At 60.0% G+C, this 25,660-nt stretch overlaps 2 protein-coding genes across 5 annotated transcripts in view; one reads left to right on the forward strand and one right to left on the reverse strand.

The window, feature by feature from the left end:
* The window catches only part of FLRT1 (fibronectin leucine rich transmembrane protein 1), a 74,683-nt gene extending 50,587 nt beyond the window's left edge, over positions 1 to 24,096 (forward strand). Inside the window, exons 2-3 of one of the 3 annotated variants that reach the window (XM_081280796.1) lie at positions 6,183 to 7,135; positions 16,946 to 24,096. In XM_081280796.1, coding sequence (XP_081136922.1) covers positions 16,995 to 19,019 — 2,025 coding nt within the window. In that variant the 5' untranslated portion in view covers positions 6,183 to 7,135; positions 16,946 to 16,994 and the 3' untranslated portion in view covers positions 19,020 to 24,096. Of the gene's footprint in view, positions 1 to 4,684; positions 7,136 to 16,945 lie in introns of those variants that run through there. The other 2 variants (XM_081280797.1, XM_081280798.1) reach the window with 2 other exon arrangements.
* The window catches only part of MACROD1 (mono-ADP ribosylhydrolase 1), a 137,134-nt gene that overhangs the window by 80,298 nt on the left and 31,176 nt on the right, over positions 1 to 25,660 (reverse strand). The window lies entirely within an intron of this gene.

The raw sequence follows: 25,660 nt of genomic DNA on the forward strand, positions 1-25,660 counted from the left end.
CCGCTGAGGGGCAGGGTGCTGATGGTCCCCAGGGGCGCACACTGGGGCCCCCAGCACCAGCACAGAGCCCCTGGGGAGGCTGGAAGTCTGGGGTCGCAACCTGCTTTGGGGAATTGGAGGCTGGGGGGGCAGGGCTGGCAGAGAAAGGGAGCAGACACCCTATGCAGAGGCTGGGTTCCCTGATATCCCTTCAGCCTTCTCCAGGGAAGCCTCTGTGACTATGGCCTCCTCCCCGTGCCTGTCAGGCTTGAGACACATCCTGTGGTGGCCAGCTAAGTGCCCCCCAAACATCTGTTTGAGAGCAACAGCGCTCTACCTGCTGTGGCGCACACCTGTGGTCCCAGAGACTTTGGAGGCTAAGGTAGGAGGATTGCAAAATCAAGGCCAGCCTCAGAAACTTAGCAAGACCCTATCTCAAAAAAAAAAAAAAAAAAAAAAAAAAAAGGTCTGGATGTGGCTCAGTGGTAGAGTGCCCTGGGTTCAACCCTGGTACCAAGCAAAAGCTGCCACGTGTGGACAGCACAGGCCTGTCTCGCAGCCAGGGTGCCAGGGACCTGTGCAGGGGCCTCAGCCCAGGCAGCCAGAGGGGGCCAGGCCTGCCTCCTCTAAGGGGCCAGCTAAGGCCGCCACAGCAGGGCAGGGCAGGGCGGGCAGGTCACGAAGCCAGCAAGATTGCTGGCAGAAGCCGCCTACTTTACTGAAATCCAAAGTCCTGACCTTGGCTGGTGGCACCAGACACATCATCCCAGGCTCCCTCTAGGCTCCTTGCAGACCCTCCTGGTGAGGGAGGAGGATGAGCTGCCTCCCTCCCGGGAGCCCCAGGCAGAGGCCCAGGCCACCTTCTGGGCCTAGAGTTACTGAGGGCAAAGGAGCAGACCAGGGGAGGGCTACCGCGCCCCCCACCACGTGCACAGCCCCCTTGGGGTCTCCTCCTCCAGAGGCCTAGGACAGCTGCCTGTCCCTCCGTGAGCCTGGAGGAGTGCACACTGCCCTGGGCCAGCCCTACGCGGTGCCCACTCTCCTCTTGCCCCTGCTTGGAGGAGGTTTCAAAAGCAGGAGAGCCCTCGGGGCGGACGAAGCATCTCTGGGCAACTGCGCACCCTGCCCCCTGCCGCCCAGGGGTGACGTTCTAGATCCCCTGCATGGTGGGAGCAGCACCTGCAGACTTGGGGCCTCTGCTCCACCTGGAGCCTGGCAGAGGAGGACTCTGCGCCCAGCAATGCAGGGCCCCATGGGATGGGCAGTTGGCAGGTGGCCGCCTACCGTGCATCCCCATGTGACCTGGCCCAGCACTAGGGGACAGGAGTGAAGTCCCAGGCCAAGAAGGGAAGGAGGGACCAAGGAAGGAAAAGGAGGGAGACAGAAAGGTCCACTCAGTGGCGGAAGTCCCGTGTCATGTCCTTCAGAGCAGCCATGGCCCAGGAGAGGCCTAGGGGCCCCAGAGCTCTCATCTGTGCTGAGCCCTGCCCCATCGCCCATTTCCCCAGCATCTGTCTCTGAGGGTGGGCGCTGGCAAGGGTCCAGGCTGCTGGCTGGGCAGTGTGGGCTCCCATGGCCACCCACGGCCAGCTGCCACACTCGTCGGCACGCCCATCGCCCATTGTCCCTGGAAGTCTGGGTGTCGTCAGGAAACTGTCTAATTAGCAGAGTGGAGGTTCACACCGCCTAAGCAGCCTCTCGCCTCTGCCCCTCAGAGCTGCCCAGCCAGGCCCCGGGGGCCAGGGATGGAGGGGGCAGGGAGACTCAGCTCACAGGAGCCTCCTGCTGCCTGCCGCTGCTCCAAGTCCATGACCTGCTCAAGCTGCCCGGGGACTGTGGGCCACAGCTCAGGGCCAGGCTGGGAGCCCCACAGCCGGCCAACTCTCCACAATGCTCCCAGAGGCACTCAATTGCCCTCCAGTGAAAAGGATGGGGTCCACTTGGCCCGCAGGCCTGTCTTCAGGGAGAACTGCAGAAGCTCCCAAGTCACTCGAGAGGAGACAGTTCAGCCCTGCCTGGGCACCCTTGGCGGCTCCCCGCTCCCCTCAGTATGAAAACCAGGCCCCTCAGCACCACCTGCAAAGCTCCCCCAAAGCCAGGCTCCCCTCTCCCACTTCAGCTCAGTGATTTGGCTCTGGGCCCGTCCGCCTGCCCAACGTACCCCACCCCGCTTTGCACACGCTGTTCCCTTGGGCCTGAAATACTCTTCCCATCATTTCCCATCACGCTGACCTCGTTCCAGGAGCCATCCCAGTCCTGAATGCAGAAGCCTTCCCTGGCGTGCGGCCCCAGCCCCAGCCCCAGCCCTCTGCCCCTGCTGCCCTCCGGGGACAGGAGCATGACCGTGGCACTGGCATTAGGGAGGAGCAACCACTCTCGGTGATGGGGTGGAAAGAACAGGCCCTGTGGCTGGCTGTCCTGGAGGGGGGAGTCAGCAGCCACGGAACAAACTCTGGGTCTGATGACAAAGGGCCTTTTCATCTATAAAGGTCAGATTCGGATGCTGACCTCAGCCTGGAAGTCCAAATGAAAGCACACCGGGTCTCGCGGCTCGCTCCCGCGCCGACCTGCCAACGAGGATCTAAACTCTGCCCCCTTCAACTTGGGGCAGCTCTGCCCAGGGAGGGGCCGACACCTTGATCACTTCAAACGCCGCTCTGCTAGGTCACCCGCCACAAAGCCCCCCTGGGCGTCCAGCAGCACATCCCAGGCATCTGATTAATGACAAGCACAGATAAATCTGTCCCCAAGAGCTATAGGTGGAAACCAAACAGGAGGGCTAATTGCTAATCTAGGACTGGTATCAGGGAGCGGACTTGCTGGAGGCAGCCAGGAACTGTAAAGCTGAGGACCGTCTCCACTCTGGAGGGAAGCCCCAGCTGCCAAAGGTGGGCACAGCTCTGGAAGGAGGACGGGTGGCCAAGGGGGACACCTGGCCGTGTCTGTCCCACTTTGCGTTGCCACTGAGCTCATGTAAGTCTGAGGACCCCAGACCATGGCAACGTCTTCCCCAGGACGTCTCCTGGGACGTCCCCCACGGGCTGGGCAAGGTGGCGCCCTTGTGTGTCTCAGGCCAGCCTCCTGCAAGCGGGGGGCTTTCCCGTGAGGCTGCAGCCTCCTGGAGTACAGGGGCTCCTCTCGGGATCCCCAGGGTCTTGTACAGTGCCTGGAGCATGACTGGACTTGGCCTATTATTGCTAAGCGGATGGAGAGCTGGGTGGACGGGTGGAGGGACAGAGGAACGGAGGGAGGCAGAACTGGGGGCTGCCTGGGGTCCTCGGTTCCGTTAGCTCTGTCACCTGGGCCTGGAGCTGCAGGAGGGAGGGGCTGCTCTGGGAGTCTGGAGCACCAGCTTTTCTGCAGGTCGAGGTTGTGAAATCTGGGACATGTCCCTTTCCACCTTGTCAGCCTGCACCATGAGGTGGTCCTCCCTATTCTGCCAGCTGTGTTGGGCTGTCCCAGGCTCAGAGGAGATGGCAAAGCAGAAATTACTGGAACAGGGTAAGGTGCATGTTTCCCTGGTGGACTGTGGGAATGGACAGGCAGATCTGGCCAAAATGCAAAAGGAGGTGCAGATCTGCAGGACTGGGGGCTTGGGTGGCTTCTTTCCTTTTTTCTTTGAACCAGCAGGGCTTAGCCACTGAGCCACATCCTCAGCTTTTATTTGTATTTTATTTAGACAGGGTCTCGCGAGTTGCTTAGGGCCATGCTAACTGGCTGAGGCTGGCTTTGAACTCACGATCCTCCTGCCTCAGCCTCCCAAGCCACTGGAATCATAGGCATGCGCCACCTGGCCTGGTTTGCTCTTTCCTTTCAAATTTCTTTTAATGCAACTGTGATGTTGTTGTTAGTAACAAAATAAAACTGTGTAAGCATGTCAGAAAAAAAAAAAGGGGGGTGTTTTTCAGTGCAGAGACCTGGAGCCTGTGGGAGCAGAGAAGGCCCAGGTAAGAGGGGCTCCACAGAGCTGTCACCTCTCCAGAGTCTAAAGAGGCCCCCATTCCTGATCCCTTGGGACCCCATGGGTCCTTTTGTCCTTGGCTGACCCAATTGATCATGCGGCAAGTCTGCCCAGAGCCGTGAGCTTTGCCCGCTGTGGCTTTACCAACCCAGTTCGCCGTGGGTGCCAGGCTCTGGCCGAGGCGTCTGCCAGGCAGACACATTTACATATGTATTCCTGGGCCGCATTTGGTTCAGTGAATGCAGGTGGCCACTGATGATCATCATTATGCAGCCACACGTGGGGAGAGCCACAGCGCTGCCCAGAGCTCATGCTTCCCAACCACTGCCAGCCAGGCTCACCTGGAAAGCCCATGCACCCCCCACGCCCACATGGCCCCAATCACCCGTGGTGGGGACCCCCAGGAGCCCAGTATCTGCACACCAAGGTTCCCAGGAGGCTTGGGAGGATACGGGGGATGGGTGGGGGGCCAGCAGGGAAGGCTGACCAGGGTGTGCAAAGCTGGACAGGCCCACCGAGAGCCTGGCTCAGACCCTTGGTTTTCTAAATGAGGAAGCAGAATGAGAGTTTGCTGGGTGCACTTATTAAGCACCTTCTGTGTGCACGGTACGGAGCCAAGTGCTGGAAGATCCAGTCTTACATCCTCCCTTGAAGCCAGGGAGTTCACTTCCTGTGCTATGTCACTGCAATCATGCTTAGTGGGGCTGCGTGCCTGGAGAGAGAAGGTGGCGATATCGCTGAGAGGACACTCATGGGAGGGGAGCAGCAAAGGGATGGGCCTGTGTTAGGAGATGTCGACGGGTGGGCTGCGCAGGGCCAGGCCCTGGGAGGCCCTGGAGGACTTCCCAGTGTGCCTGTCCCCAGAGCCCTGGGTGGCGCCAAGGGAGAACATACCTGTGTATGAGCCGCCTCCTTCCTGGATTTGCAATCTCAAAGGCAGAGGGTGGTTTGTGTCCATCATGGAGAGGCGGCTGGAGCTCCTGGGCTCCCAGGACTCCATCTCCACATACTGAGGTCCAGTCGCCCCACCCCCACCCCAGCGACAAAACAATTTCCTGGCCTGGCCAAGGAGGCAGGTGACCTCATTGGACTCTTTCCACCTCTCGCTTTCACAGAGAAATTACAATTTATAATTGGATGAATCGCACCGGTGGGGACAGCATGAGGGCTCGTACTGCAGTCTCCTGCCCTCCCTGGGGCCCCAGCCACCTGCCCACCTCACCTGCAGTGCTGGCCAGGCCTGGCCACTCAGGATTCCCCCCACAAAGCCTGCTGGCCTCAGGCCTCCTGCCACCTGTCCCCAGAAGCCCAGCCTTACCTTGGCAGCCCCCTCGCCCTGACACGCGTTCTTGCCCCATGTTCCCGGCCGGCCGTGTACTCATGAGCAGACACCTGGGGTGTAGTGCCTGGGTGCCTGGTTTTTGTTTGTAACAATGAGCATTTCTCAAATCAGCCACCTCTGGCCCCAAAAAGAAAAGCCCCCAGAGGCAGCTGAGCCCCTCTGGATCTGTTATACCAGCACTTCTGCTCTCAGATGTGTCATGAAAGCCCTTTTCCAAAGCGGGGCCCCATGGGGAACCGGACACCGAGGCCCAGGCCTTTCACACACCATGCTAATGAGGGGTGGTGTGGGGGGGCTCTGGTTTTGTTTTAGGATTCCCAAGAACAGCCTGCCCTGACCCCTGGTCTCTGCAAAAGGGCAGAGCAGTGGAGTTGTGCAGGACTGACCCCACCTAAGAGATGGCGTGGCCTCACACCAGCAGCCAGGGACACCAAGACCTACTTCCCAGATCCCCGGTGATCCTACTTCCCAGTCGGAAAAGCAGCTTGTTCTGGAAGCCTGGGCTGTAGTGGTCCAGTTGGAGCCTTTGAATGACATTTACCAAGAGGGGCAGGTGCTGGGGAAACAGCCAGCCCTGGGCTGGGCGGGTGACCCTGCTCTTCCCATTCCTTCTGCCCCAGGGAAAAGGAAACCAGGTAGCTCTAAGGAAGGGCCCTGGGCCTGGCCAGCTGCTCCTTATCTGGGTTTTGAAAGAGATGGGAGATGCGGAACAGTGATCCCAGTAGGTCCCTGGTTCCTAGGGAAGTGACATTCAAGAAAACAGGCTCTGGGCTGGGGGTGTTGCTCAGAGGGAAACTGTTTGCCAGGCCCTGGGTCTGCAGCCCAGGCTGCCCCCGCCCTGCAAGTGGTACCCCCCCGGCCTGTCTCCTTGGGCCTGATGGCTTGTGTTGTTTTTGGCAGGTGAGGAGGCAGGGAGTCGGTGAGAAGGACTCTTCTTTGGAAGACAAGACCAGGGAGTGAAGCTGGAATAGTGCCCCCCCCCCCCCCCCCCCCCGCAAGCAAGAGAAGCTTCTTCACAAACAGGGGCAGCCAAGCGAGACCGAGCCCCCCCGCAGCCCAGAGCATCTTTCCAAGCAGGGCCCGTGGGGCCTGACAGCTCAGGGGCCCAGTCAGCGGCTCAGGCCCGTGAACGTCTGAACTCCTCGGCGGGGGGCGGCCCCTCCCTCCCCTGGAGGCCAGCCTGAGTGGCAGGAATCCCGATTCTTTGGAGAGCGGCTTCCTCTCAGCTCTGTCACGCAAGAACGCTCTCTGCACCAACCCATTCTGCCAAGTGACTTAAAGGGATTTAAAAAAGAAAAAAAATGTGGTAAAGAAAAAGGGGGTAAAAGCCACGCAGCCGCCTTTCAGAGGAGGTGGCCGCCTGCAGACAAAGGGCAAAAGTTGAAAGAGGGCCGTGGAAGTGACAGGCAGCCAGGCTGCTCCCCAGATGGGTGCCGGTTGGTAGGGCATGCCCCGGGAGCAGGGGGTCAGAACGCCCGCAGGCCCCACCCGGGAGCCCCCTAGGCCGCGGGGCTGCCCCTGTGCACTCCAAACGCACGACCCTTGCTGCAGGAGGAGCCAGCGGCGCCCCAGGTCGAGGACCACAAGGATGCTGCCTGGGACCCGCAGCCTTGCCTGAACTGGGCAGGGGAGCCCAGAAGTCAGAGGCACAGGGTCCCTCTCTGCGTCTCCACGTGCCGCAGCAGCGCTGCCCACCACCCAGGTCTGCAGGCTATAACCGGAGTGGGCTTGGCCTGTCGGGGCCCTGGGGCAGGAATGTGAGAGCAGCCCGCTGCCCAGCCCGCAACGTTGGCAGGAGCCCCTGGAGCAAGACCCCAGTCGCACCACAGGCTCCAGTGACAGCCGTGAAGGAGGTAAGACTGAGGGAGGTGGAGGTGGAAGGGCCCAGGGTGGCCCTCAGAGGTGCCCAAGGGCTCCTCATGCCCAGAGAGGGCACAAGACAGCTGGGCCCCCTCCTCTAAAGGCCCCCGTCCTGACCAGGCCACACAGGGCATCTCAGCAGAGCACCCGGGTCTGGAGCTCCATTGCCACCTGCCACAATTTTACAAAATATGGGGCTTCTGCTTGCTCAGGCAGGAAAGATGTGCTACCTCGTCGCAGGGAGGCCTTGTCGTGGGTTAGGGAAGGAGCTTTGAGGACCAAGGCCACTGGCCTTGGCACCTGTTACCCTTGAACTGGAGGATGACCACAAGACCTGTCCCTCTGGGCCTGCCCCTGCTCTGACTGGACAGACCCAGCGTGGACCGATCCAGAGCTGTCACCCGGCTTCTATTAGCCGGACATCATCTGCTCTGACTTCCAGTGCTGGCCCTTGGTTGGTGAGAGGAGCAAGCTGAGGCCCAGAGACAAGCAGTGAGTGCCCCAGGGTCACACAGAAGGTTCTGAGCGCTCCCTCTTTAGATCTGAAGTGGCCTGGGCGGGGCCTGCTCCTCCTCCGGCTCCCAGAGGCAGGAGGGAGGGCCACGCCTCCACAAACACACATCCCAGGCAACCTCAAGCAGCAGCGCCCTGGGCAGGGCAGGGAAGCCCCAATTCATTACCAAGATGGAAAATGACACTTCCCTGTGCTCTGCCCCAGGAGAGGGGCTGATTTATGACTGCGCCAGGGCCTGGGACATCCGTCAGCACGGCGCGGCGCACGCCGGCTGCGGGGGCATTAATAGCCGTGTTATTAGCCACCGGCGTGAAGGATGCCCTGCGGATGGGCTATTTGCTGTTATTTATTATGAAGGCGCGCCAGCCCGGCAGGCAGCAGGGCCGTGGCAGTGAGCCCCAGCGCGCCCCTGTCCCCGTCCACCTCCCCACCCCACATCCCTTCCGCTGGCCCAGCACTGGTCCCTACCCTCTCAGGGGCAATTCCCGCTGGGGAGGCTGAGCCAGAAGGGGATAGCTGCTGTCCCCAGGCCTGCTGCCCAAGTACTGATGGTGAAGCTGCTGGCCGGCTCGGAAGCTTCCCTGCTCCAGCGGCAGAGGCACAAAAAGGACCAGAATGGGCTGAGGGGCTGGACACACCTGGGCTGGGCCCTGGCCCTCAGGTGTGAGCCGTGTGACCTCAGGCAGGTCCCTTCTCCCCTGTGTGTTTAAGGGACTGAGACCCTGAGGGGCAGTGGCCAGCTGGGAAAGGACACTGCCAACACTACCCCACCTGAGTCCACAGGGTAAAAGGTATCTCCTGACCTGCTCGAGGTGGGAAACAGCCCCACGAGACCATCTTGAGTTGGGACGCTCCCACCATCACCCTTCCTGGGCCAAACCCCCGGGAAAGGATTTGACTTGGCACCTGTTACCCTTGCCAAGGCTGGAGGTGGCCACCGGGGAGGGCTGACTTCTGTGCTGGGCCTGTCCCTCCCACACTCTGGGCCTCAGTCTTTCCTCATCTGTAGAACACAGACTACCTCTGAGTCCTTTTTGCCCCCAGATTCCGCGCTCCTGGGGCTAGGGTCCCCCGTCGTGTGCATCTGTGGGTGGGCAGGAAGGGGAAGAGGCCTTCAAGCTGGGAAGGTGGGCCCAGGTCAGATGCCTGAGACACCCCTGTAGCCAGCCACCTGTGGTGGTGAGCACATCTTCAAGTGTTTGCTCCCTGCAGAGCCAAGCCCGGGGAAGGTAGGTGCAAAGGTGCTGGGCGGTGATTCTAGGGAGGCCCAGGCTGGTGCTGGGCTCTTCATGGCCTACTGCACAATTCAGACTAAGCCCTGTGCCTGTCTGGGTGGCTGTGACAAGGGTCACGGTGACTTCCCGGGGTAGATCTGAGGACGATGCCTCCCTCTTTCGTCCCCTCTACCCAGTCAGTCCCGGGTTCTAGGTGCTAGGGCCTCGATCATTGATTCAGGGGATGTTTCAGGGCCCCTTCATGCCAGGGAGGAGCCAGACGATCCACTGGGGACAAAGAAACTGGTGGTAAATAAACAGGGGGGTCTTGTTAGGAGCAGGACAGTAGTCCTGCCTGTCAGGGACACCCATGGCTCCTGAGAGGCCCCAGCTCCCAGGGATCCTCTGACTCCGGATCAGGAAGCCTAGTCACCAGCGGTGTTTCCTGCCCACGAGCTTCTCTGGTTCCCTTGCTGTGGCCCTGGATCCTGCGGGTGGCAGAGGAGCCAACAACACAGACCCTCTGGCAACCCCACCCTGGTCTTGGCACTGCCCTACCTTCCTTCTACCTAGCCCCCCACAAAATAAATGCCCATGGACTCTCCTCCCGCTGACCCTCCACTGGGCTTTCCTTCTGCTTCCCAGGGGGGTGAGTCTCAGTGTAGGCAGGCCAGCGTCAGGTGGGAGCGCCTGATTAAATGATGCTGAGGCAGAAACAAAGTTACTCATGTCTCCTTTCATCGCCACTACCCCTTCCGGCCGAATAGCTGAATATGGAACAGTCTCATCAATATAATTAACCTCCTAAGACACAACGTTAAAGTCTGGTTTTTTGAAGCCATCCGTGTTCTCTGAGGCCCAGGAAGCCCTCCTCTGGGCACCGGCTCCACCCCGATGGCCCAGGCGGGCTAGGATACAGGCTGCGCATATCTAGTGGATTTGCATACCTGTCTGCAATTACCGCCAACATAACAGCTGATGCATAATGCATGCAGCTGAAAATTAGAAAAATAATTAACTTTAGGTTTTAAAAGGATCCCCACCCCCACCCCACCGCATCCCCAATGTTGGGTGGCACTACTGGACAGGCGCCGGAAGTGAAGTTGGGGCGATGGGTGAAGCTGGCTAGCACCTGCAGGTGACAGAGTTAGAAGGTCCTTGAGGGTCTCACACCTGGCCCACTGTCATGAGGGAATGCCACTATGGGCCTGTGGGCCCTGGGCCTGATGAGGACCTGGGAAAGCCCCTCTAACAGTCTCGCTCCCCTGCCTGGCCCGCTAGCACCTGCACCTGGGGAGGTGCCACCACCTAAATGCCACCACCTAGGGCTGGTGACTGTGGCTCCCTCACTCTGGACACACTCTGCCAGGCGCTGGAGTCACCTTATTTTATGCTCTCAAGAGCCTGGGGAAGTTGATCATTTATGGTCCCATTGTACAGAGGACCTGAGATTGGAGGCCACCTCTCAGCAGGCCCAGCAGCTGCACAGATCCCTGGCTGGCCGCCAGGCTACTCACCTTCCTAGGAGAGGGCCTTCCTGGGAGGGTAGGGAGGGGACGCCCCCCAGGCCGCCCTGAGCACCAGGCTGCTGCAGGCCTCTTCCCTCCGTCTAGCTGACAGCTGAGCCCCCAGGACAGCTGCTGGCGGGGAGAGGGCCCTGGGGTCTGAGCAGTCCAGGCCAACGCCAGGCCATGTGGGCACACCGCCAAGGGCTGGCCAGTAAGTTGGCAGACGGGCCAGCGGAAGGAGTGGGGTGGCGAGAGGTGGCCTCCAACCTCCTCTCCGCAGCTTCAAAGCCTCACAGTCATGAGTACGTGTTTATTTTCCTACCAAAATGTTAAGGGGGCCGGATGCTCGCCCTCTCTTACTGCCCCCCTCTGAGGCCCCCGACCCTGGCTTCCCAGGACAGCCTGCTGGCCCCCCCTGCTCAGCAGCGGCCCCAGAGGGTCTTCTGCACCCTGAGCGCAGCTGCAGGAGCTGCGAAGGTCACTGGAGAGAGGAGAGGACCCTCAGGGTTTAATGGGGGGGGCACCACGTCACAGAGGTAGGTGAGAGTGCTGTGGGTTCAGGAGGGGCCCCGACATTTGAGGCAGCATGCTCAGGGAAGGCTGAGGCCTGAAGGGAGGGAGGGCAGGAGTTGGCCATGTGGAGAGGGAAAGAGGAGCACTGCCCAGGCCAGGTGTATAGGGAACTTAAGGCACCAAGGGAGGCCCCCGCATGGGGGGCACTATGGAGAAGGAGGGCCACATGTCAGATGCCACCCCAGTGTCTGGAACACGTAGGCTTCTCAGCTTGCCCTGAGCTGCTCTGAGCCCCTCTCCGATCTGTCTGCAGGACCATGTGTGGGGAAAGGCCTGGCAGAGGCCAGCCCAGGCTCCTGGCTCTGGAGTGGACTCAGGCCTCTGGGTTGGGCTCCCCTGACCAGGGCGTCCACCCGCGACACCCCCAGCATGGGGAGCCCCAGGCATTATTGGCAAGAAGTGAGCGCCCAGCGCCTCCTGTGCCCAGGCCACCAGCTGCCTCAGGGGCTGGGCATCTCCCCACTCTGCTCCTGCCCTGGCCTCCTTCTGAGGAAAAGGCATGTGGGAGCTGCCCGGAGCCCGGCTCAGAGGAGGCCCTGGGCTCTTCCTGGGGGCAGAAGCTCCCCTTCCAAACCAGTCAGGGCCTGGGCCTCGTGCACCACCTAACACCCCACCATCACCACCCTCCCAGGAAAATGGGTGCCTCCACAACATGGCACCAGTGAGGCCCGGAGAGCGGGGGCGGGGACGCCACCTGTGGACCCGGCTCCTAGGACCTCCTGCTCTTTTCTAGTTCCCACGTCTCCTTCCTGGGGCCAGTGAACCTAGAATTCCATGTTTCCTCTGGGGACGAGCATCAGGAGGTCCCCAGATGAGCTGCCTTCACTGGTAAACAAGGAGAGCTGGGACCGGCAGCTGGGACCCTGGCTCCGGCCCAGCCTGGCTTCCTGCAGGAGTGCGCTGCTGTCCCCCCAGGCCAGCAGAGTAGGTGTCCTGGGGGCTCACCCCCACTCCCTGGGGCCTCTGCCAGTCCCGGCTTGGCAGGATTTGGGGAAGACGACAGAGCAGGAGCCTGGAAGCCAGGGGTGACAACTGGGCACCCATCCAGTTGGTGGACAGTGACAGGTGCTGTCAGACCCTGCTGCTCCAGGCAGGGGGTACAGGAGCCGAGCGGGCCAGCCACAGCCCACAGAGCTTCATGGGGGGGCAGTGGAGTCAAGGCCTGGGGCAGAGTGAGGTGGCCTGTGGGGACAAGGGGAAGGGTAATGATGGCCCAGGAGCAGAAACAGCATGTGCAAAGGGCCCAGGGACACTGCTGGAGACAGTGTGGCATGTCAGAATTCCAGGGGTTCCAAGAAAAGAGCTGAGCCATGGGCCGCAGGTCCCTCCCCACCCTGGGCCTAGGCAGCCTCCCACAGGGGCTGGGGCCACACGGGAGGGCCTGGTGCTGCAGGGACCAGCTGCTGGCTTTGTGTGGCCCAGGCTTGGGGTCACTGTTTCCAACTCAGTGGGGGAGGGTACTGCCAATGGGGAGCATGCCCATTGCCAAGTAGGAGCAGGTCAGTGAAGAAGGGGCCACACAGATGAGCCTCATGTGCCACGAGCAGGTAGGGGGCAGCCAGAGAACCAGAGCAGCTTTTAATCTAGGCATCAAGGACACACAGGCTGCATTACAAGGAGCTTCTGGGAGTATCAACTCATCGTCCTCTCATTTGTAAGTTTCCGACGTATAGATGAGGAAACTGCAGCTCAGAGAGTGCAAGCAAGGTGCGCAAAACCACACAGCCTGGTAAGTGGCAGAGGCAGGATTTGAACCCAGAATTGTCTGTCCTGGAAAGTGGTGGGAGCCAGCAACAGATAGAGCATCAAGAATGAAGTGCAGCCCCCCTCAGCCAAGGGGGACCTCCAGCCTAAGTCATCTGCGGCTCCCCTCCTCCACCACCAGTGGCACACAGCTGTCAGTCACACGGCTGGCAGGTCATAACTCACTCCTCAGTGGAGTCTGCGGGATCTGCATGATGATGACAGGTGATCCCGTAAAAGATGGGCCATTTACCAGGTTTAATTTGATGGCCACATCAACTACCACACACACAACAAGAAGCAGTCGCCCGGGCAGTTAAGGGCTCCTTGGCGAGGTGCCACCTGCTGAAGCCCTCCCCTCCCCGGGCTCCCCTGTTCCTGGAGCCCCAGGGCTCACTCTCCAGGCTGGCCCTGGGGACGGGGGCGGCAGGGGAGACTCTGGCCAAGATGGATGAGCCGGCAGACAGAGGAGCGGAAAGGCCTTGGGTCCCTGCCTCCCGCGCGTCCCGGTTATCCATCACGCATCTCTGAAAGGTGCAATTTAGACTCTATTATGACTCCGGGGCCTCTGGAGGCCCCAGACCGTGGCCACGAGCTGAGCAGGTGCCAGGAACAGATGTCCATGCCAGAGAATGTGGGCTGGTCTTGGCCTTGGCCTTAACAAGTCTGCCCCGCCACGGCCAAGGGCAGAAGCCACGGGGTCCCTCGCGCCAGACTCAGCAGTGACAGACCAGGGAGGGTGTGTGTCCTCGGGCCAGGTGCAGGGGCTTGGGCAGCAGTGCTCAGACTTGATCCCAGAGACCAGGATAGGTGGCCTTGGAGCGGGTCTGGGTCTTCCTGGCTCCAGGTCCCACTGCCCGCCCGACTTCCCTGCTGATAAGCCCCTGGGACAGGTTCCACGCCCCTCATGGTCCTGGCTCTTTACCCAAAGGGGAGCTGGCAGCCTGGGTGGGCTGTGACCCTGGACAGGCCCCTTAGCTCAGAGCCTCAGCCTGGTCCCTTGCAAAACAGAACCAAGGACCTGTGTGAAGGTAAGGGTCAGGCAAGGTACCCCCCTGGGCCTTTGCACCTGTCATCTGGGAAGACGGAGCAGGCAAGGCCTGGCCTGAGGGTTCACCCATCCCTGTGCCCTGAAGGCTGGCTTGCCCGGGCCACATGCCATCTTCTGCTTCAAGACTGTCCTCTGCCGTGACCTGGTGGGTGCCCTTCTAGTCCCAGAGGCAATGAGAGGTGAGGGCTGGGTGCCCACGTGTCCATCTGCTCTGCTTACACCACAGGCCGAGCCGGCAGGAGGCACCGCAGAGCCCTCAGCTCCAGCCCCCCTCGCCACCACTGTGCCCAGGGCAGGCGGGGACTCGTCCCCAGCAGAGCACTCTGGTCAAGCCATGAGGTCCCACAGTGAGAGGGGCCTGGGGTGGAGGCCAGGGACAGGGTCAAGTCTCGCATGCCTCAATTTCCTCGTCTACACAATGGGCCCAGGGGACACAGCAGCGAAGAAGGCACAAAGTTGCTGGGTTGTGCCACTTGCCTCCTAGACGAGGACCTTTTTTTTTTTTTTTTTTTTTTTTTTGTACCAGGGATTGAACTCAGGGTCACTCGACTGCTGAGTCACATCCCCAGCCCTTTTTTATTTTTTTATTTTGAGACAGGGTCTTGCTAAGTTGTTTAGGGCCTTGCCAAGTTGCTGAGGCTGGCTTTGAACTTGTGATCCTCCTGCCTCAGCCTCATGAGCTGCTGGCATTGCATGTGCACCACCACACCAGGCTCCCGTGGGGTCTTAGAGGGCTTTTGGGGGGGGTGACATGAGGACTTTTCCAGGTGACTCTGGGTGCCCAGGAGGGCAGAAGGGGCTGGAGAACAGGGGGCAAGGCTCTGGATCAGAGGGAGTTAGGCGAAGGAGGGGGTCAGAGACCGGCTTGGGAGTCAGGGCCTCCTGGGTCACCAAGGAAACAGACAACAGAGACGTTGGTAGCTTTCCACACCACACAGAGCAGGGAGCTCAGGGGAGGGGGGGCTGGGCTCTGTGTTCGGGAAGCCAAGGCCAATCCCCAGTCTCCAGAGATGTGAGCAGGGGCCACTGGGGTCCTGGCTGCCTGGCCTGGGCTGGGGCTTCTTCGTCCTCCAGCTCTGGGGCAGGCCCTGCACCCTGCATGCCCCTCCCTTGCCCTCAGTTGCTTCCAGACAGGACCTGAACTGGGTCCGCCTCATGGTCAAAGCTCTATGCCACCAAGGCCCTAAGAGGGGCCCATGCATACGCCAGGGCCAGGCGGGAGCTCTGCTGGGCTGGCCAAGCAGAAGTCCATGTGGATACCAGAGGAGCCTAAGAGTGCAAGGACAACTCAGGGCCTGCTCCCTCCCATCCTGGGTGGTCACTAATGCCAAGCCACACAGGGCCACAGGGCCACAGGGCCACAGGACCTGCCTTTAACACCACAGTTTGGTCAGGGGCATGAAAACACTAAGTGCCCACAGCACACCACACTCGGAGCTGCGAGCCCGGCAGTGAGGGGCTTCGGCCTGTGACCCAGAGAGCCGGGCCTCCCCTTCACGTCTCAATCGGCCTTGAGAAAGTTGACATCTGTAAACTTTGGCTTTCTCACCTGTTAAATGTGAATAAGAAGGGCACGGGGGCCGGGATGTGGCTCACCGTGGCAGAACACCTGCCTAGCATGGGCAAGGTCCTGGGTTCGATTCCCAGTATTGACAGAAAAAAAAAAAGGAACACTGATTTCACATTTGCTGGGAGAATTAAATGACTTAAAAATTCAGAAAGATCTAAGTAAAGTCTGTATTATAGTGTGAGCTACTGTGCCCACAGAATGGGGTCCCAAGGAGCTGGCACATGGTAGATGCTCAGTAAGGTGTGATGGATGGATGGATAGAGGCATGGACGATGGATCAGTGGGCAAGTGGATGGGTGGACAGAGAGTGGGTGGATATAGTGGATTGCAGGATGCATGGAAGGACTGGCAGATGGAAGCATGGACAAGAGGGTGGATGGAGCAGAGGACGCTCTCGCTGGGGTACTTGGAGGACTTAGCAGAACTGGGTCCTGAAAGGTGAAGACGAATTTGCAGGGTGGAGAGAGTAGCTGGCCAGGAACAGACAGGGTTGGCCTGGTAGGGGGACAAGACACTCAGTCACTGTGGCACGAGCAAGGTGCTGGCTCTCCACCCTCCGGGCGGCCCTCCCAGGCTGGAGCCTTGGCTCAGGCCTGAGAAGCCATCATGTCCCACCATGGAAAGTCTCATGACCCCGGAGTTTCCCAGTAGACCTTTGCCAGCTGTACAGAGAGACGCCTACCCTCCTGAGTCGGAAAGATAATTTCTCTTTAATTGATTTTTTTACCACTATGAACAGTAAAATAATATGAGAAAAATCTGTGCCGCAATTTTTCCATTTGTGAAAACTGAGATTACACCTTGCTGACAATTCCCTCAGCGTGCAGACGCCACCTCCCCGCTTATTTGTCTCATTTCTGTAAATGCAAGAAAGCCGATATAGAGAGAGAGAGATCTAGATAGGCACAGACACTTTTTTTTTCTTTTCGGAAGAGCTGAAAGTTTGAGGATGGGGAAGGGCAAGGTGTGGAATGAGTTCCCACTCAGCCCAGAAGGCGGGGCCCGGGAAGGCGCCTCTGTAACGAGTGATTTCTGTAAATACACAGGAAAGCCGTTCTGCTGACACCTCCTCCTCCTGTCTATAAAGTGTACGAGCGACAAGCAGGAGAAGGTGTTCTGCCACCAGACAATGAAGCTCGGTGCTCGCCACCCACCAGTGACACAGCTGCCAGGTCCCAGCGACACCCCCTGCGAGCTCCGAGGCCTTTCAAAAGCTTTCCCTTCAGACCCTGGGCGCTCTCCGTTCCAGGGGGAAACGCGGCTCCAAGTCCACACAGCATGCCCGAGTCCACCCCTCCACACTGACCGGCACCTTTTAGCAGGGTCCATAAAAGTGGCTTAGCGAGAGGCCCGGCTGCAGCCTGGTGGCTGGGACTAACCTCCCCCCAGCCTCCCGGTGACACCCAGGAGCAGAAAGCACCAGTTTAGCTCCTGGAAGGGGATGTGGCGTTAGCCGACATTACTGAGCCCAGCCTCGGCCAGAGAGCCCACCTGGGTCTTAAGCCTGGTGTGGCGCTGCGGGATGAACTGCGATGACCCCTGGGCAGCAGGCGGCTGGGCACACCACTCCTTTCTCAGGCTGCTGTCATTGTCTTGTGTCCTCCTGTCACCTGTCTTGTGCTCTCTGCAGGTGTTGAGGCTCCAGGTGAGGTGGGGCCCGGCTCCCCCAGCCGTCCACCATGGTGGTGGCATACCCTGCTGCCACCGCCACCACCACACCTGCCACCACCGTCACGGCCACGGTTGTGATGACTACGGCCACCATGGACCTGCGGGACTGGCTGTTCCTCTGCTACGGGCTGATCGCCTTCCTGACGGAGGTCATCGACAGCACCACCTGTCCCTCCGTGTGCCGCTGTGACAATGGCTTCATCTACTGCAACGACCGGGGGCTCACCTCCATCCCCGCGGACATCCCCGACGACGCCACCACCCTGTACCTGCAGAACAACCAGATCAACAACGCGGGCATCCCCCAGGACCTCAAGACCAAGGCCAACGTGCAGGTCATCTACCTGTACGAGAACGACCTGGACGAGTTCCCCATCAACCTGCCCCGGTCCCTGCGCGAGCTGCACCTGCAGGACAACAACGTGCGCACCATCGCCCGCGACTCCCTGGCCCGCATCCCGCTGCTGGAGAAGCTGCACCTGGACGACAACTCCGTGTCCACTGTCAGCATCGAGGAGGACGCGTTTGCCGACAGCAAACAGCTCAAGCTGCTCTTCCTGAGCCGGAACCACCTGAGCAGCATCCCCTCGGGGCTGCCCCACACGCTGGAGGAGCTGCGGCTGGACGACAACCGCATCTCCACCATCCCACTGCACGCCTTCAAGGGCCTCAACAGCCTGCGGCGCCTGGTGCTGGACGGCAACCTGCTGGCCAACCAGCGCATCGCCGACGACACCTTCAGCCGCCTGCAGAACCTCACGGAGCTCTCGCTGGTGCGCAACTCCCTGGCCGCCCCGCCCCTCAACCTGCCCAGCGCCCACCTGCAGAAGCTCTACCTGCAGGACAATGCCATCAGCCACATCCCCTACAACACGCTGGCCAAGATGCGCGAGCTGGAGCGGCTGGACCTGTCCAACAACAACCTCACCACGCTGCCCCGCGGCCTGTTCGACGACCTGGGGAACCTGGCACAGCTGCTGCTCCGGAACAACCCCTGGTTCTGCGGCTGCAACCTCATGTGGCTGCGGGATTGGGTGAAGGCACGGGCCGCCGTGGTCAACGTGCGGGGCCTCATGTGCCAGGGCCCCGAGAAGGTCCGAGGCATGGCCATCAAGGACATCACCAGCGAGATGGACGAGTGCTTTGAGACAGGGTCACAGAGTGGGGCGGCCAACGCGGCGGCCAAGACCACGGCCAGCAACCACGCCTCCGCCACCACGCCCCAGGGCTCGCTCTTCACCCTCAAGGCCAAGAGGCCTGGGCTGCGCCTCCCTGATTCCAACATCGACTACCCCATGGCCACGGGTGACGGTGCCAAGACCCTGGTCATCCAGGTGAAGCCCCTGACAGCTGACTCCATCCGCATCACGTGGAAGGCCACGCTCCCTGCCTCCTCCTTCCGGCTCAGTTGGCTGCGCTTGGGCCACAGCCCGGCCGTAGGCTCCATCACAGAGACCCTGGTGCAGGGGGACAAGACCGAGTACCTGCTGACAGCCCTGGAGCCTAAGTCCACCTACATCATCTGCATGGTCACCATGGAGACCGGCAATACCTACGCGGCCGACGAGACGCCGGTGTGTGCCAAGGCAGAGACAGCCGACAGCTACGGCCCCACCACCACGCTCAACCAGGAGCAGAACGCCGGCCCCGTGGCAGGCCTGCCCCTGGCCGGCATCATCGGTGGGGCCGTGGCTCTCGTCTTCCTCTTCCTGGTCCTGGGGGCCATCTGCTGGTACGTGCACCGGGCTGGTGAGCTGCTGACTCGGGACAGGGCCTACCACCGAGGCAGCCGCAAGAAGGACGACTATATGGAGTCGGGGACCAAGAAGGACAACTCCATTCTGGAAATCCGTGGCCCGGGGCTGCAAATGCTGCCCATCAACCCTTACCGTGCCAAAGAGGAGTATGTGGTCCACACCATCTTCCCCTCCAACGGCAGCAGCCTCTGCAAGGGCACGCACACCATCGGCTACGGCACCACGCGGGGCTACCGGGAAGGTGGCATCCCCGACATAGACTACTCCTACACCTGAGGCCGGCTCCCCCAGCCCCAGCCCAGCCCCGTCCCCCAGGCCGACCCGGGGTGGTGATAGGCTCCGCCCAGCCCGCTGCAACCCAAGAAAGCAAGGAAGAGGAGGTCCATGACGACCGTCCAGCAGAAGGTCAAGTTTGGGGAGGGTCATCGATTTTGTAGAACACGACAGTGAAAAAAAAAATTTTTTTTTTCTCTAAACGAATAGAAGGCAGGAGAGGATTCCGCGTTGCTGGAGAGTGACTTACACCGCGTCGTGCCAGTTGGGGAAGGGAAGGCTAAAGAGATAACTGCAGAAAGGGTTGGGCTGGGGATTTTTTTTTCCTGAAGTGGGAAGATACTACCTGTGCAACGTCTGTGGACACCTCGCGCTCTGTTCAGGGCCGTCACAAAAGAACCGTCAGGGAGAAACAGCTGATCTGAAGCCCGCATGCAGCGTTTCTACTGCCAGCCCCTGGCTGGCCACGATGTGATGGAAGGATTTCGGGACCCCCACAAAGGAGATGGGGGAAGAAGAGATCTTTCGCTACGGAGATATTGTCCTGAAACCTCTTCCCATGCCATTTCCCTTACAGATTTGCAGAAATACGGCATCTTCCACTGCGTTCTTGGAACAATTAATGTAGTCGATTAAAAAAAAAAAATCCAGCTTTTTTTTTTTCCCCTGCTGAATGTTCTTCAGCTCCGTGCAGCATACTCCGTAGACGCCCTGACGGAAGCTGTAGCTTTCCCTGCCACCTGGAGGTGCGTCTGTCTGCCCGTCTATCTGTGTCGCGTCTCTCAGTCCAGATGGGTAGACAGAGCTGCATAGACTGTCCTTAAAGTCCTTCTTGGGTCAGTTCTTACCATTTCCTGAGACAATAGAATTCCAAAAATGTTGCTTTCTCCTAGAAATCATTGAGTAAGTAAAACTACGTGTTGGGGATGGGAGTAGGTGGAGGGAGGCGCCTCAGCCTGGGTGGCGGGTATTGCTGTTTCCAGAGGCGGAGGCGTGTGTCCCAGCGGGGTGGGTGAGGGAGGAGCTGGGCTCGGGGGCCTGTATTTCCATTCCATCTCAGTGTGGCCAGAGCTGGGCCACGCTCCTTCCTGATACAGAGAAAAGCCTTCTCATCTCCCCTCTTTCTCCCGCAATAGATGTAGTCACCTCAATAGCGTTTCCTATGTGCTTCCTCCTGGGGCAGGTCATTAGTGCAGGGACTGATAGCTAATATAAAATCAGCTGATTGGATCTATTGGTTTCCACGGTTGCACAAACAAAGCCCAGAAAAAGAACATTTTCAGAAAATCACTGGGAGACATCAGCCTCCACACCTGGGGCTCTGTTCTCGGGAATGAGAGACCAGATCTCTTTTTAAAAATGCCAGCCTCCAAAAAGGCTCTGACGGGGCCCTCAGAAGAGCTGGGATTTCATTTCCTCCCTCTGGAAGGGACGCTGCCATCATTTATCGGCTGACAGTGTTCCGAGGTCAACACAACCATGAAGCGCGGGCAGCGGCCCTGGAGAGGAGAGAAGCGCAGCCCCGGTTCTGAGGCCTGCTGCTTCCCGTGCTCGGAAGCACGGGTCACTGTTGGTCAAAGCGCCACTTGCCCTGCACCAGGAAAAAGGGACATCAGAGAAGAGATGCTGGCTTGAGGGCAGGAGGATGAGAGGCTTTGGCTCCTGGCAGTGGCACCTTCAAAGGCCTCTGCCACTTTGACCAAAGCAAAAGCAGGAAGAAGAGTCCAGCAGCATTCAGAGGGCTGCCCACGACGTGCCGGGTGCTGTCCGCTCGCTGGACATCAAAAGAGCTGAGCAGCTCTTCAGCGAAGAGGTGGGGCTGAAAGAAGTGGACCCAGCCGCTGCTCCAGGGAAGGAGAATGGGGCCCAGGCTCCCGTTGCTGTCCAAGCCGTCGCCCACCAACCAGGGACCGGATCCTCCAGCCCCAGGGAGTGCCCAGGGCATGGCAGGGTTCGTTTAAGGGAGACCATTTTTGTTCCCTTTTCCTGCCTGAATCCTTTCCCACACAAGGAGGTAGGAGAGAAGCTTCCTGAGCCTTAATTTCAGGTCTGTATGCACATCAGTCCCCCCGCCCCCCCCCCCCCCGCATCCAGCTGCCCCAGACGCAGGCCTGGCAGTGGCACCTGCCAGGAGGAGCCAGAGGGGACCCCCGCAACACAAATGGGAGCTCACAGGAGGGCCAGGTACATGGCACTAGCCAGGGAGATGAAGTCACAGGGCTCTGTATTTCTGAAGCAATGCATCTTCCAGGGTCCCAGGAAAGGGTCTCGGGCCCTTTTGGCCTCCCCACGGCAGGTCCCCAAGTCACCCCTCCTGCATCTGTGAGATGGCAGTGTCAGCATGCTCTGTTCCTAGCTCACCTGGTCTCCCATCTCTTTTCCCTGCCCCAGGGAAGGCCAGGTAATCCCCCTTGATGGCCAGGAAGCCATTGAGGGGTGGCAGGTGGCCCCGCCTCTTAGAGCTACTGAGAAGGCCCTGCTTGGCAGGGAAGGAGCCCAGGGCCCAAGTGCCGGAGAGCAGCAGGTGGGTGGCAAAGCTCCCTCCCTTCCCACAGAGCAGGCTCAGGCCTGCCAGAGCCCTGCCGACTGCCCGGGCAGAGCACCCAGCCCGAGGACCACGTGGGTCTGCTCCCCTGGCTGTCACACCAGGCTGGAGAGACCAGAGTCTGCCTGACCGGCCCCCACAGGAGGAGAGGCACCCCCCACCCCCCACAGGGTACTAATGCTGGTGAAGGTGGAGACCACCCAGCCAGGGCCCTGGGCCCCCTCTAAGATCCTTTCTTGTCCTTTCTGTCCCTGACCTTCACAGTGTCCTTTCTAAGGGCAAGCCACAAAGTGTCTGCTTTGCCAGGGCCCCCAAGCCAGAGAGGGTGGCTGAAGCCAAGTCCCCTTTGGAGTCCCGTCCCCGCCTGGCCAACCCTTGTAAGAGGGAGGAGGGGCCTGGTGCCCAGCTCCCCGCTCCCAAGTGTGCGGTGACGACACCCCGAGGGCCCACGAAGACCTCCCTGCCGCGGGCTGCTACATGCCCACCACCACCCTGAGCCGCGGCCTCCACCAGCCAGAACCACCTCCCTGGCCCCAGCATGGACCAGTGTATGTTGTGGCATTTAGACAGGTTTCAGGTTTAAAGAAGAGCAGCCCCGACACATCTTTGGTTAAGTGGTTTACCCTTCGTAGTAATCAGATGTAGCGATTGGGATCTCTTTTCTATTACATGGCAATTTTCCTTTAAATTTCCCCTAAAAAAAAAAAAAAAAACTGGAAAGAACAGGCGAGGAAGGAGGGAAGGCAGCAGGCCGCGTGTCATTTGCATTTTGCGAATGAGGCCTCTTGTAAGCTCAGCTCAGGAGCGGGGCCCAACGTATGGAATGCTTAAGAGATTACTAAGAATAAAATCTATTAATTAGTCATACTCAATTCTGCAGACATGATGTGCATCAAAAGCTCCCTTTCTTCCCTCCCCGCTTCCCCCTTGCCTCGGAAGCCTGTCTTCACTAAGTGGGCTCTGCTTCCTGGCCGGCCTCCACGGTCGCCCTTCCTGCCTCTCCCACCAGGGACGGGAGGCTGGGGTTGAGGGCAGAAGCCGGGCGCTGCTCCTTCCTTGCTCTGGGCAATGTTGGCAGGGAAGGTGACCCTCACTGGAACACGGCAGGGACTAGGAAGGGCCCAGCCCTCCTTGCCCAAGCCCACACTGCCCTGCAAGCCGCTCTCCCACCCTCCCCAGGCCCTGAGTCCCTCCACCTTCCCCAGGGGCCCAGGAAGGAGGGAGATGGTGCAATGGGGCAAGGTCTAGCTCAGGAAAGCAGGGTGCTCCATGGCCAAGTGGGGCCCCTCCCATCCACTGATTCTGGAAGATTCTAGTTGGCCCAAGGCAGGTAGGAGAATCCCTGCAGGGTCGAGGGGTGAGTCTGAGCCTGCAGCAGGGGGTGATGGGCAGCGCTTCCAGGACTGGGGGGCCAGCTGGAGCCCCTCCCCCAGAGCCAGCACTGAGGAGGGGACAGAGCAGGAGCTGGACGCCCTCAGGACAGCATCCCACCCTGGCCAACAGCAGCTCAAGCCCCAAAGCCAGCCCACTCCAGAAATCTGCTTCCTGCGGAACGTGCCAGGAGGATGGGGCTTCTGAGCCTCTCGCTTATGAAAAATACAACAAGGAAAATTGGAGGCAGCAGGTGGGGAGCTGAGGGGAGCGGGAAGCGGGCTCCGCGGGACGCAGTGGCCGCGCCCCAGGACCAGACCCCAGGGTCAGGGCCAGGGCGTACCAGGGTCCGCAGGGCGTCCCACGCACCGTTTCCCCTGTTCATCCTGAAATCAGTGCAGGTGAAGGCAGCTGGCGTGGGCTGGCGGGGCGCCAGGGCCAGCACTAACAAGCAGTCCTCGGGCTTCCAGAATGCAGAACGAGGAGGCATTTTTTTTTCTTAAGGAGGGATAAAAAGGCTCAAAAATGCAAATCATTACCGTTTACAACCAAGCGAGTCTGCTAAATTGATTAGGAGAGATTAAACTCCTTGGAGGTGAAGGGAAAGGGGGATTTTTTGTGGTTTATGGACCTGTCCCAAGGGGCAGTCCACACAGCAGGGATTTTTCTGGGCCTGGCTGCAGGGACAGGGGCTCGTCTGCTCCTTCCGGGCAACTTGGAGAGCTGGGGGTCTCTGAGGGCTGACACAGTGTCCTTCAGAAGCTGTCCCTGCCCCCAGCCTGAGACCCTGGCCCTGCTCTCCAGACACATCTGTCTTCAGGGCAACGAGCCCTGCCGTGGAGTAGCGGCTGGTGCTATGGCTTCGTAGGACTGCTGTTCTGGGACCTGCTCCCTGGGCCCAGGGAAAGGGGGAGCCCAACCACTAGGGAAAACCGAAGGCAGGGAAGACAGACTCTGGCCCAACAAAGGAATCAGGCAGTGAGCTTCCCATCACTAGGAGCATTCAAGCTCTAGATGGGGACAGGCAGACACTCTCCTGTGAGAGCCCGGTTGGGCTGACAACAAGACCCTGGTTCCAGCCTTGACCTATCAGGAGAAGCACAGACACAGGCCACTGCTTCCCCAGCAGGAAGTGAGGACGAGGGCTGACAGGGGCCACCTCCAGGGCCTGTTCTCTCAAGCCTGAGCCTCCCCACAGCCACCGCCTGCACTCGCACTCGGGAGGTTGCTGGCTGATCCATCCGTCACGGCCAGTTGACGGCGCCTGGGGCACTGTTCACTCAGTGTTTTTAAGCATTTACGATTCTTTTGAAATGTTCCAAGTAGTTGCCTGAAATATCTACATTGGCTTCTTTTTAAAAAAAAACTGACAAAAAGATCCCTTTCGCTCTCCACCCCCTTCCTGCCCGGCCCCCTTCTGGTCTGTGCTCCCCGCCAGCCTTGGCATTTTTAATATATGGTTTTTCTCTAGTTTGGGAAATTCTGTTATTCCTGGGGTCGGACCCACTTTTTCACCATAAGGGAGGTTCACAGGTGTGCCCAAGACCCCTGCCACCATGGGGGAGGATCCCCACCTCTTCTCTTCTGCCCTGGAGACGTCATGGCCAGGGCAGTTCTCGGCCCTGGGGCGGCTCCAGCTTCTGGAAGCTGAAGTGAAGTTTCATCCCTGAAGTGCCCAGCTTCAGAGTGGGCACTCTGAGGGCAGTGTGCAGATGAATGGGCTGGCCAGCCCCACTTCCTCCAAGGCCAGACCCCGAGGCAATGTAGCCACTGGAGCGGGCCCGGTTGGCACTGCGCCCTGGCCCCTGACCTCCCCCACTCCCACCCAGGGGGTCCTTGCAGGAAGGTCTTTGCTCCCCGGCCTCAATCCCTACAGTTCCCACTGGGATGGCCAATGGGTGAGAGACCAGGTCCCCTTGCTCCCCGGCAGGGTCTGAGTGCAAGCCCCTTGCCCTCAGGAGCTCACAGAGGCCACGCAGGGCCTGGCACATGGGAGCAGCGGAAATCCTTTCTTCCCAGCAACTGAACGCTCCTGCTCCTGCAGGCTCCTCTCACGTCCTCCTCCCGCCTGCCCCCTTGGCTCCGCACGCGAGGCCTGAGTGTCGGCCACCAACAGGCTCCTCTTGTCCTACACCTGCTGCTCTGGTGGCCTGGCATGGAGAGTGGCTCATCCGGGCACTTCTCTTGGAAGCAGCTCGCCCCACTCTGCCGCGGATCTTGCGCATCTCCAGGCTGAGCCTGAGCCCGAGGAGGAGCCGTGGATTCGTGAGGTCCAGCAAGGCTTCAGCCTCGTGGGTGACTCAGGTTCTCTTCTCCAAGTCTTGCCCTGCCTGGAGGCAGTACAGCAGCAGAGGGCCCGCCACCCCGGCCAAGAACCCGCACCCTGCAGCCCGCCTGGAGGAACCCGTCAGACCCAGACAGGACATGACCGACAATCAAAGCCACGGTGGACCTGGGGTGCCCGGCTCATCTCCCCAGAGCCAGGGGTTCTGGGTAGCTCCCACCTGCCCAGATGGAAGACGTGCTGGCATGTTCCAGACCACCCCTCACAACTAGTCCCTTTCTCCAAAGGTTCTGGGCCCCCAGGGGGAAGTCACACACACACACACACACACACACACACACACACAACCCTGAAAGTAGCCTTAGATATTCCCCCACAACCCAGCACAGCCGCCTGCCAGCAGCCTCGGCGGAGAAGCCCACAGGGCATCCCGGGCAGGTTCAA

This window comes from Spermophilus citellus, assembly GCF_964194105.1.
Source record: "Spermophilus citellus genome assembly, chromosome: 2".
NCBI classification, from domain to species: Eukaryota; Metazoa; Chordata; class Mammalia; order Rodentia; family Sciuridae; genus Spermophilus; species Spermophilus citellus.